This window comes from Carcharhinus amblyrhynchos, chromosome 3, assembly GCF_965287045.1.
Source record: "Carcharhinus amblyrhynchos chromosome 3, sCarAmb.v2.hapA, whole genome shotgun sequence".
Classification (NCBI taxonomy): domain Eukaryota; kingdom Metazoa; phylum Chordata; class Chondrichthyes; order Carcharhiniformes; family Carcharhinidae; genus Carcharhinus; species Carcharhinus amblyrhynchos.
This window is the reverse complement of record NC_137326.1, coordinates 57,306,426-57,319,384: the sequence shown is the minus strand read 5'-3', so window position 1 is coordinate 57,319,384 and position 12,959 is coordinate 57,306,426. Positions and strand designations below refer to the sequence as shown.

The 12,959-nt window shown below is 42.8% G+C and overlaps 1 protein-coding gene across 2 annotated transcripts in view; it reads left to right on the top strand.

The window, feature by feature from the left end:
• amt (aminomethyltransferase) overlaps nt 1–12,959 on the top strand; it is a 36,190-nt gene that overhangs the window by 21,202 nt on the left and 2,029 nt on the right. For both annotated transcript variants that reach the window (XM_080184292.1, XM_080184284.1), the window contains exons 6-8: nt 1,216–1,361; nt 8,058–8,238; nt 10,099–10,254. In XM_080184292.1, the coding sequence (XP_080040418.1) occupies nt 1,216–1,361; nt 8,058–8,238; nt 10,099–10,254 (483 nt within the window). The remainder of the gene's footprint in view (nt 1–1,215; nt 1,362–8,057; nt 8,239–10,098; nt 10,255–12,959) is intronic.

Genomic DNA, 12,959 nt, shown 5'->3' with positions numbered 1-12,959 from the left:
TCCAAGTTCAAATCCTACCATGGTAAATGGTGAAATTTATACTTATTAAAAGTCTAATGGGAAAAGGTGGCAGCTAGTTTGCATTCAGCAAGCTCCCACAGAGCATTGTGATAATGACCAAGTAATCTGGTGTAATAATGGTGGTTGCAGGATAAATATTGGTGAGGACACTGTTCCTAAAACAAAACTTATTGTTCAGTTGAGCAGTGACAATGTCAGTTGATAGTTCAGGTTCATTTTTATTTCTTATGAAGCAGTTTACAAGTGCAGCATTATCAGTAGACAGAGTACAATAAATGCAGACATGCCTTATCATTGTAGTAAACAAAAGAAATTGCTCCTTATACGTTTCTTTTTTGCTAGAATTTTTCCTTTCTTCGATTTGTCTCTTTTACTGCATCCTATTTCTTAGCATTTTTTCCATTCAGCATTAGAAACCTTCAGCCGTCATGTGGTCACAGCTACAGTATCTCTGGTTTTAACAGATACAACCTAGAACATTACTGGCAGGATTTCCAAGTTCAACTCCAAGGTATCCCTCAATTAACTGGTCAATCTTGAACATGTTAACTAATTCTTCCTTTCTCTCATGTATTAAGAAACAACAGGGGGATATTTGCTGTTCTATGAAGTAGTAAGAAGTCTGACAACACCAGGATTAAGTCCAACCAATTTATTTGATAGTAAACTCACAAGCTTGTGAGTTTACTATCAAATAAATCGGTTGGACTTAAACCTCGTGTTGTCAGACTTCTTACTGTGTTTACCCCAGTCCAACGCCGGCATCTCCACACTATGAAGTAGTGCCATGAGATCTTTTACACCGCAGAAGCTAAAGGTCTTGTAGGAAAGACAACAACCTTTCAGAGTGTAGCATTCTCTCAGTATTAGTATCGGCCTGACTCGTGTTTCAATCTGGAGTACTTGCAATCTTTTGAGTCAGAGGCAAGCGTGTTACCCACTGAGCCCCAGCTAAGCTAATTCTTTTTCTAATCCCAACCAATCATCAACTTGCCCTCTTTAATTTGAGGTCCCCACAGCCAGCAATAAATGCATTAAAGTGTACTGGTGTCTCAAGAACCCCAGCATCCACTGTGTTCTGTTCTGTCATTGGGGAATCTTGCTTGGTGCAACAAAGCAACAGTCATTTTTCTTCCCTGCCAGGAAGTGCAGGAACCTTCCGGATAATGTGGAGTTGTTCCTTATTTTGCTCAGGTCCATCTGCAGCGAGGGTGCTGCAGGAGGGTGTTTCTGATGATCTTTGTAAGCTGCCCTTCATGTGGAGTGCCATGATGACTGTGTTTGGGGTGCCAGGCTGCAGAGTGACTCGTTGTGGCTACACCGGAGAGGATGGGGTGGAGGTAAGCTCCCAACAGACACAGAGACTCGCAGCTAAAATTATTTCCTTTTTTATATTTGTACCTCCCTGCATCAATAAAACAATTATATAGCACCTTTAACATGGCAAAATACCCTAAGGTACTTCACAGAAATGTTGGCAAATAGTTTTTTTCCATTCTTACCTATCTAATCATAGCCAGAGTATCACTTGCAAGGTCTTCTCATCCCACTCCCACATTGTTACCTCTGCTGCCTCATGAGGATCTATCCATGCTCTCTCCTGTTCCTCATCTACATGCTATTCCTCCGCAACATCGTCTGAAAGCACATCATTCATTTTCAGAGGTACACTGACAATCTTCAGTACTAACTTAACATCTCTCAACCGTTCCACTGTCTCTTCAATTATCAGGCTGCTCAACTCGCATTCAAAGGATGCCCAAAACAGCAAGAAAACGAAGGGACATTTTGACTTGGGGGCGAATATCTAAGAACAGGATGGTGGTGGTGATGAGTTACACTCTTCCAGCCCATACATTTTGTCATAGAAGCTACAAGAGCTCAAAATTATGCATGTGCTGGACCAGACACATGTGAAAGAAGAAATTGGGGACAAAGTGTGTTCCAGGAAGGTCTAACTTGGGCCGAAAGGACAAAGACCAAATTAGGGAAAGTCTCAGAAAATGCCAGACAGTTGGTCACCCTAGCGGTGCTATATGAGCAAAAATTTTCTCCAATTAAATAGTGGAGCCACTCCACTTTTGACTCTTCCTGGCAAGCATGTGAGGCTGAACCAGACTGTTCACAACCTCTGCATCATATCTGACCCCAAAATGAATTTTCAGTCACATATCTGCATTGTCTCCTCCATAACATTGTCCAATTCCACCCTGCCTCAACTCTTTTGGAAACCACATCCTATGTTTTTTTACTCTTAAGCTTGACCATTCTAACACATTCCTGGTTGGCCTCTTTCATTCTATCCTCTATAAACTTGAAGTCGTCCAAAATTCTGCTACCCATATTCTACCTCTTGCCAAATCCCATTCACTTTATTACTTCTGTGTTCGCTGATTGATCGACACTGGCTCCCTGTAAAGCGATGCCTCATGTCTAAAATTTCTCATCCTTGTTGTGAAGTCCCTCCATGACCTCGCCCCTCTGTATTCCTGCAATCCCCTAAGTCCCACACCCTTCAGAGATATGTACTCCTCTATATCTGGCCTCTCACGCATTCCAGATTTTAATTGCCCGTTGATGAGTGTGCCTTCAGATTCCTATTTCTCAGATCTGAAAATCCCTTCCTAAAAGTCTGCCCCTTTACCTTATTTTTCTCCTTTAACACTTCTTAAAACCTACCTCTTTGACTAAGCTTTTAGTCATCTGACCTAATATCTCCGTATGTGGCTCAGTTATATTTTGTTCTTTAATGCTGTTGTGAAGCACCTTGGGATATTTTATGCCATTGACGGCACGATGTAAATACAAATTGTTTTAAAACACCAAGATTCTAGACGGTTGTATACCAGCATTCCCAAATCATTTTTACCACAGGATAGATGCGTGTTTCATCTTTCATGTTCAATAGATTTTAGTTCCATACACATGCAAAAGTGGCACTGATTGACCAGTTCCACTAGATGGTAGTAAAGCACCTCTTTTAAGTGAATCATAAAATGATACAGCCCCTGTAAACACTGCTCCCTCAACCATTCATCCAATTTCCAATTAGTATTGAATCTGCCAACACCATCCTTTCAGGCAGTGCATTCCAGATCTTGATAACTCACTGCTTAACATTTCTTTTTCTTCATATTGTGTCTGATTCTTCTGCCAATTACCTTAAATCTGTGTCTTCTGGAAACTCTGTCTCCTTGTATAAGAAATAGGAGCAGGAGTACACTCTTCAGCCTTTCAGTAAGATCACAGCTAATCTCTACCAGTGCTTCATTTTCCAACCCTGTCCCTTGTTTCCAGTAGTTTCCAGAATTCTGTCGCCCTCTGATTTGAATACACAACTCTTGACTTAGAAAATTCCAAAAATTCACAACTTTTTTGAGGAGACATTTCTCTTCATCTGAGTCCTAAATGGCCAATATTTTATTCTGAGACTGTGACCCCTGGTTCTAAACTTCCCAGCCAGGGGAAATCCTGTCAAACCCCATAAGAATTTTATATGTTTCAATAAGATCGCTTCTCATTCTCTTCCTATACATCTCCTCTCCCTCAGACGGGATTAACAAAAATATCATGCTTTTCTTTTTACTCAGGATTGAGGCAATGCACTCAGCTACTTTTGTTTCCCCTAATTTCTGTCTCCTCCTCATCATGTCAGCACCCCTCCCTCATATTCCTGGCTTTACCTTCAGTTCTCTCTTCACTCCAGTTTTGGTTCAATTCCTTTCATCTATAAAGTCTATGCCCATGATCCAATCCTGTTCCAGTACCTGGGCCATCTAACTTTCCTGATTCCCTTGTTTGCTATTATCAACCTGTCTCTCATTGACTGGCACAAATGCTGCTTCACAGAGAAATTTTATCCTCAATTTCCATCTATGTTATTCCGACCTTAATTCCACACCTTCCATTACATTGTCTATTCCACTCCCTACATCAGCCAGAATCACTGTCATATATCCACCTCAGTGAACAATACCTATCATACTTGGTTGTGTAGACCTGAGGATCACCAGTGTGTGCTAATTTTACCAGAAGGATGTATTTGCCCATTGGGGCGGAGTGACCTGAGTTTTACTGCTACTGAATGCCAGTCCATGCCATCTGCTGCCAAGTGCCAGTGTGGACAACGGTAAGATTGGGCTTGCATGTACTGCTATCTAGATTCTTGCACAGAGAATGGCCAAATGGATATCTTTTTGTTGAGAGAAATGGAATTGTGCCACAGCAAGAAACAACACCTTCAGAAGAGGAGACAAGGAGGGATGATATTCAAACAGATTGCTAGCACTTGTAAACGTTTTAAGTGTGAGATGGAGAACATACAAAGTAAGTGTAATACAAAGGCAGATAGTGGGTGCAGCAAAGCATAGAATATGTAAAGGGAGAGACTGAAACAAAACTAACTTTGAAGAGAAATGTGATTAAAACTAAATACAAAGAATTGAGAAAAATACAAAAATTGTAGTCAGGATATGAAAAGGAAGTTCAGTGGGGAATATTTAAAGAAAGGTTATGGCTAATTTGAAATCTTTACTGTTACATTTTATAAGTGAGTAGAAAGTGAGTCATTCACAAGGGTCAGATCACTTGCAATGGCAGGCAAATGATGGCCAAATGAAATAGATAGCTTGCATTTCTCTGTAAAATGATGGTGGAAGTGGTAATGTAGACATATAGGAGGGCAATGTGTAACAAATTAATGATAACTGGGAAAGACATTGGTTTGGATTTAAAGAGTCATGGTAGATATCTCTGAGTCATGACTAAAAACCCATGAGGGTTGAAGAGAGGAGATAGCAGTGGTCCACTCACAGCTGTTCATCCTTCCGTAAATGTCAAAATTCTGTCGTGGGACCAGAGGATAAATGATATAACACATTTGTTCAAGCAGGATAATCCAGTTAACTACACAACAACGGTTGTGGAGGAACTCCTAAATCTATAATTTAGATCTAATTTATGTGCACTTAGATAGTGTGAATAACTTGTTAAAGAGAAGTTATATTTGACAAATTGAATAGTTTTCTTATGAAGAAGTGATTAAATGAAGAAATGCCGTAGTTGTAATATATGCAAATTAATGAAATATCTTTCTCATGAGGTTGTTTAAAAAGAATCCAGTCATGAGGAAATGCATGGTTAGGGCATTGAATGACCAGACATGAAGCAAAGAGAAAGATTTTGCTCAGATTGGAGAAGGGTTAGAAGTTGTGTACCTCCAGGATTAGTGCTGTGTCCACTTTCATTTGTTACACATAATCTTTGTGGAGTGTATATAGAGAGCATGATGAGTACGTTTCTGAGGACGTGAGTGAAGCTTTTTGGTAAACACCAAAGTGGACGTTGGAGGATTTTCCAGGTCAGCAAAGTGGATATCAGTTGCCTGAAGCAACACACAGGCTGACAAAAGATGAAAAAGTGGAATGTCGACCAACTGCCATGGGCCATGACAGCTTTCTGTGCTGCAGAACCATGCTGTGGAGTGTGAAAGTAACATATTTTGGGGGTAAAAGCGAGCAAATAGAGAAAATGCTGAAAGGTGTGGATGAGATTGAGTGACGGTAGATGAAGCCATATAAATCAACAGCATCTTTGGATTTTAGATGGGGCAGAGAATTCAAAAGCAAAGAAGTAGTGATAAGTTTGTGCAGGCCAGCGGATAAGCCGTTGTTAGAGTACTTTGTGCAGTTTTTGGACACCCTGTTAAATTAATTTAAAGCCATTGAGAGCATTGAATGACCAGGGTGGTGAGACAAGGGTTAAAAGCAGACTTGGGATGCTGATTCCACTGGGACATCAAGGCTGATAGGAGTAATTTAATTGGAGTTTTGCAATTTTAAACTCTTCTGATAATATGAATGTGGAACAGGAATAGCTTATTCTGGGAAGTCAGTGATTTGGGAATCAGCAATATTAAGATTAGCACATAGAATGAGGAGAGGTTAGAAGAAATTTATTTTCACAAGGAACATGGGATGCTTTCCCACAGTGGATACATTTTCAAAAAACCACTGCGACTTTTAATTTTGAAGCGGGGAGAAAACAGGGCTGTTGAAGAGAGTGGGGCAGTGAGATTTATATAGGGTCAGAGGCAGAGTGCAGGGCAGTGGAAATAATACAGGAACGTGGGGGAGTGTGGGACTGTGTAATTGATACAAGACTATTGGGAAAGCACGGGACAGTGGAATTGATACAGGGCTATTGGGAAAGTGCGGAGCTGTGGAATCGTTACAGAGCTATTAAGAGAGGTTGGGGCAGTGGGATTGAAACAGGGCTATTAGAAGACTTGGGGCAGTAGGATTGATGCATGGCCATTGGGAGAGATCGGTGCACTGTGGCCAAAAGTGGGGCCAAATTCCTTTCCAATTTGATTTTCAAATTTGCTGACGACACCACCGTAGTATGTCAGATCTCAAACAATGACAAGGTAGAGTACAGGAATGAGATAGAGAATCTGGTGAACTGGTGTGGCAACAATATTCTCTCCCTTAATGTCAGCAAAACAAAGGAGATTGTCATTGACTTCGGGAAGCATAAAGGAGAACATGCCCCAACGGGGACAAAGTAGGAAGGGTCAAGAACTTCAAGTTTTTAGGTGTTCAGATCACCAACAACCTGTCCTGGTCCCCCTATGCCGACACTGTAATTAAGAAAGCCCATCAACGCCCCTACTTTCTCAGAAGACTAAGAAAATTCGGCATGTCAGCTACAACTCTCACCAACTTTTACAGATGCACCATAGAAAGCATTCTTTCTGGTTGTATCACAGCTTGGTATGGCTCCTGCTCTGCCCAAGACTGCAAGGAACTACTAAAGGTCGTGAATGTAGCCCAATCCATCACACAAACCAGCCTTCCATCCATTGACTCTTTCCCACTCCCTTGGCAAAGCATCCAGCATAATTAAGGACTCCACGCACACCGGACAAACTCTGTTCCACCTTTTTCTGTCGGGGGAAAAAGATACAAAAGTCTGAGGTCACATACCAACTGACTCAAGAATAGCTTCTTCCCTGCTGCTGTCAAATTTTTGAATGGACTTACCTTGCATTAAGTTGATCTTTCTCTACACCCTAGCTATGACTGTAACACTACATTCTGCACACTCTCATTTCCTTCTGTATGAATGGTATGTTTTGTCTGTATAGCACGCAAGAAACAATACTTTTCACTGTATGTTAATACATGTGACAATAATAAATCAAATCAGTGGGATTGGGAGAGAGTGAGGCATTGGAACTGATACAGGCCCATGGGGGAATGCAGGGTAGTGGGGTTGATTCAGGGCCATGGGGGAATACAGGGTGCTGGGATTGATGCTGAGCCGCGGGGGGAGTGCAGGGCAGTGGAAATGATACAGGACATGGGGGGAGTGGAGGGCAGGGGGATTGATATAGGAAAATGAGGGGGTGCAGGGAGTATGGGGCAGTGGGATTAATACAGAGCTATTGAGAGAGTTCAGAGAAGTGGGATTGATACAGGGCCGTGGGGGAGTACAGGGTAGTGGAAATGATACAGGAACATGGGGGGAAGTGAGGTGGGAGGGGAGTGTGGGGCAGTAGGATTGATACAGGGCTATTGGGAGAGAGTGAGGCAGTGGGGTTGGTGCAGGGCTATTGGGAGAGCGTGGGGCAGTTGGATTAGTTTAGGATTGGAAAAGGGCTATTGAGAGGAAGGAGCAGTGGAATTAATTCAGGATTAATTTAGGGTTATTGGGAGAGAGTAGGGCAATGGATTTAGGTTAGGATTGATACAAGGTCATGGCATGAAATTGTGTTAGTGGGAATTACTTTAGGGATTGATATGGGGCTTTGGGGATTGGATTGTGGTCAGTGGTGATTATTTTGAGATTTCATGTATGGTTATATATGCAGGGAAAAGGCAGGGCAGTGGGGTTTAGATTAGTGATTATAGGGAATTTGGAGGCGAGTGGGGTTTGGTTTGGATTGTTCTATCTATGGGTAGTGAAGATTTGATGAGAGGAGAGTTTCCTCCTGTCCTAGGAAACTTTCTAATGTTTTCACTTCTAAATTTTAGATCTCGGTCCCTATTCAGCGCACGGTTGAGTTGGCAGAACTGCTGTTGAGGAACAGTGAGGTGAAACTCGCTGGTCTTGGGTCGAGGGACAGCTTACGTCTGGAGGCTGGGCTTTGTCTTTATGGAAATGACATTGACGAGACCACCACTCCAGTTGAAGCAACCTTATTATGGACCATAGGTATTCCATCTATCTCTCTTCGTTTATTTCTATCGGATAGAATAGCCTAACTTTATAACCAGATCCATAACGGATAGAATGGCCTAGTTTCATAACCAGAGGGTCAGAATCCAGCCTGACTACTTGATGTTTTTATTCAATATATTTAGCTCACATTCTGACTCAGACTTCAGTTAGTTCTGTCTTTAATTGTTACTGAATCTTCACCTGAATCCGCATGTGTCATGTCACCCAACTTGGTTATAAGGACACCATTTGACCAACTTTTCCAACTTTTGACTACTTGTCGAACTTCTGTAGAGCTTTTCACTCTTGTTTTTCAACTGTTTCTCCCTCCTCTGCTGTTTTGACTTCCTCTTCAATTTGGTTCTTTGTCTGTTTTGATATTTAATATCTTCTCCCTGAGGTTTTTGATGTTATTTCAGTTTGGATAAAGCCCATTTAATCTGTACAGTTTTGCCTTGCTCCAAAACAGATAGCCACACACGATGTAAAAACCCTCCACTTAAAACCACACCTTCACGGCAGATGGTAAAATTTCAGTTCAAGAAAATCTGGAATTAAAAGCCTAATGATGACCATAAAACCATTGTCAATTGTCATAAAAACCCATCTGGTTCACAGATGTCCTTTAGGGAAGGAAACCTAGTGTGTTTACCTGGTGTGGCCTACATATGACTCTGTCCACAGCAAGATGTCCTCTGAAGTGACCAAACAAGTCACTCAGTTCATAAGAACATAAGAAATAGGAGCAGGAGTAGGCCATCTGGCCCTTCGAGCCTGCCCCGCCATTCAATAAGATCGTGGCTGATCTGTCGTGGCTCAGTTCCACATTCCCGCCCTCTCCCCATAACCCTTAATCCCCTCTCTTATCAAAAACCCATCAACCCGCGTCTTAAAAATATTTAGCGAGGTAGCCTCCACCACTTCAACGGGCAGAGAATTCCAGAGATTCACCACCCTTTGAGTGAAGAAGTTCTTCCTCAACTCCGTTCTAAACCGCCCCCCCTTTATCTTGAGGCTGTGCCCCCTAGTCCTACTGTCCTTTCTGAGCGGGAAGAGTCTCTCCACCTCTATCCTATCCATCCCATTCATCATCTTATACGTTTCAATGAGATCTCCCCTCATTCTTCTAAACTCTAACGAGTACAAGCCTAGTTTATTCAGCCTCTCCTCATAGCTCAACCCCCTCAACTCCGACATCAGCCTAGTAAACCTCCTCTGCACTCCCTCCAAGGCCAAAATATCCTTGCGTAAGTACGGCGCCCAAAACTGCACACAGTACTCCAGCTGCAGCCTCACCAATTCCCTACACAGCTGCAGCAAGACCTCCCTACTTTTATATTCAATCCCCCTCGCTATGAAGGCCGGCATCCCATTTGCCTTCCTGACCACCTGCTGCACCTGCAAGCTGGGTTTTTGCGACTCATGCACAAGTTCATGTCTCATGAACTAATAAAAACTAAACCGTTGAATTTTGATGACAATCCCACAGTTTTATGGTGTCCTTTACTGAAAGCAGAATTTATTTTCCAGATTTTTAAACAGAATTCGGGTTCTCAAACCTGGTATTTGAATTTATGTTCCCTGGTCAGTGATGTAACCAAGAAATCACTTTAAGCACCCCGTGCTGTAACTAAACACTCTCTTCATTGGGTGATTTTCCACAACCTTGGTTTCCTCAGCTTAGTCCCACAGTGGCTGGTGTATGTATTTTACCCTTCCAACAATTGACCATGAAGGGATGTGCTATTGGTCCAGTTTAATCCATTAACGAGTGAAATGATTTTTCCGATCCCTCTGCCTGAACCATTTCTAATCTGAGAATCTTTACTCCCTTCGCTCCCTCTCTCTGCTTAGGAAAGCGACGGAGAGCTGCTGCAGACTTCCCCGGAGCATCAATTATCCTGAGGCAGATCAAAGAGAAAGTAAAACGGAAACGAGTGGGCCTGATGTCGACCGGCCCCCCTATCAGGCAGCACACACCCATTTTAAACCCCAACGGAAAAGTCATCGGTAAGTTCCAGAGTGGCAACCCAAGAGATGTGTGGGTCACTGAGAGAATCTGGAAATACCCTGCAACATTAACTGTTTGAAAAATAATTGGACAAATACTTGAAAGGGAAAACAATGCAGGACTAAGGGAAAAGAGTAGGAAGTGGTGCTAACTGGATCGTTTTTTCAAAGAGTTGGCACAGGTACAATGGGCCAGATGGCCTTCTGCTGCGCCATGTGATTTAACCTTCATATTGTACTGTAGTAAGAAGCAACCTGCAATGTCCTCATGGGGACAGAAGGTTGTTGCTTGGTAGTGTTGTAATCTGTCAGCCCTGGTTAGCCAACCCTGAGTAGCACTCTTGCTGTTGGGTCAGAAGGCTGTGAGTTTCAGTCCCACTCCAGCATCTTGGGCACATGATCTAAGCTAACACTCGAGCACAGGACTGAAGAAGCACTGTACTTTCAGAGGTCATAGAATAACCATGGCACAGAAGCAGGCCATTCAGTCCATCGTGTTCATGTGGGCTGTCTGTAGAGCAATCCAGTAAGTTCCATTCTACCGTTTGCGCCCCATTGCCCTGCAATTCTATTTCCATCAAACTTCCATCCAATTTCCATTATATTATGGATGAGATGTCAGAGCTAGGCCTTGTCTACCTGCACAGGTGGTTGTACAAGATCTCATGACATAAGAACATAAGAAATAGGAGCAGGAGTAGGCTATCTAGCCCTTCGCGCCTGCCCCGCCATTCAATAAGATCATGGCTGATCTGAAGTGGATCAGTTCCACTTTCCCGCTTTCTCCCCATAACGCTTAATTCCCTTATCGATCAGAAATCTACCTACCTGTGACTTAAACATATTCAATGAGGTAGCCTCCACCCCTTCAATGGGCAGAGAATTCCAGAGATTCACCACCCTCTGAGAGAAGAAGTTCCTCTTCAACTCTGTTCTAAACCGCTCCCCTGCCTTACTTTGAGGCTGTGCCCTCTAGTTCTGGTTTCCTTTCTAAGTGGAAAGAATCTCTCTACCTCTACCCTGTCTAGCCCCTTCATTATCTTGTTAGTCTCTATAAGATCCCCCCTCAGCCTTCTAAACTCCAACGAGTACAGGCCCAATCTACTCAATCTCTGCTCATAAGCTCACCCCCTCATCTCCGGTATCAGCCTGGTGAACCTTCTCTGTACTCTTTCCAAGGCAAATATATCCTTTCGCAAATAAGGGGACCAAAACTGCACACAGTACTCCAGTTGCGGCCTCACCAGTGCCTTATATAGTTGCAGCAAGACCTCCCTGCTTTATATTGTACCCCCCTCGCGATAAAGGCCAACATTCCATTCACCTTCTTGATCATTTGCAGACTGAGTTTTTGCTATTTGTGCACAGGGACTCCCAGGTCCCTCTGCACAGTAGCATGCTGCAACTTTTCACCATTTAAATAATATTCCATCCTACTATTATTTCTTCCAAAGTGGATAACCTCACATTTGCTAACGTTATACTCCATCTGCCAGGACCTCGCCCACTCACTCAGCCTATCCAAATCTCTCTGCAGACTTTCTGCGTTCTCCATGCAATTCACTTTTCCACTCATCTTCGTCTCATCAGCAAGACATGATTCAATGAAGAGCAGTGACCTGGTTAATAATTATTCCTCAATCAAAATCATGACTTTTTTTAATTCTTTCTTGTGATGTGGACTTTGCTGGCTGGACCAGCATTTGTTGTCAACCCTTAATTGTCCTTGAGACGCTGGTGGTGAGCATCTTTTTGAACCACTGCAGTCCTTGTGGTGTAGGTACAACCACAGTGCTGAAGATTCTTTTTTGTTAACGCAATTAAATGCGAAGGGGAGATAGTTAGATGCTCTCTTACTGGAGTTGACCATCGCCTGGCACTAGTGTGCCACAAATGTTACTTGCCACTTATCAGCCCAAGCCTGGATATTGTCCAGATCATGCTGCATATTGGCATGGACTGCATCAGTAAAAGCATATTTCTGTTTGTGGGATCTTGCTGTACACTGACAGCCAGTTTTACCACTTTACAACAGTGGCAACACTTCAGTATACTTCATTGGCTATAAAGCAATATCAGACAATGTGCAGTCATGTGCCTTTTCCTAGGTTGGATATTACACCAAAGGGGAAGGTTCAGGCTGCTGGCAAAGGTAAACCCTTTTCCCCTGTGGCACATGATGGGGATCTTGTGATCCATTGAAACTGGTTCCTCTACAGTCAGGAGTTTTTGAGTTGGCGGAGGTACAGACAGATATATTTCTTGTGCATTGTGGCACAGCGGAATGGGAAAGTGGCTAGCATTGCTGCCTCACAGCACTAGGGACCCAGGTTCAATTTCCGGTTTGGGTTACTGACTGTGTGGAATTTGCACATTCTCCCCATGTCTGCGTGAGTTTTCTCCAGGTGCTCTGGTTTCCCCTCTCACTCCAAAGATATGCGGGTTAGGCATGCTAAATTGCCCCATTGTGTCAGGTAGGGTAATTGCACAGGGTTGTGGGAATAGGGCCTGGGTGGGATTATGGTCAGTGCTGACTTGATAGGCCACATGGCCTCTTTCAGCATTGTAAGATTCTATAATTCTTTGTGCATAAAATGCCTGCTGAATTTCAGAATAATTCTCAATGGAAATGAAGATTATTTTTAACATAATTAATCAATAAGGAAGACTGGCATTTGTATTAACGTCTTAACCTTGTTTTTCAT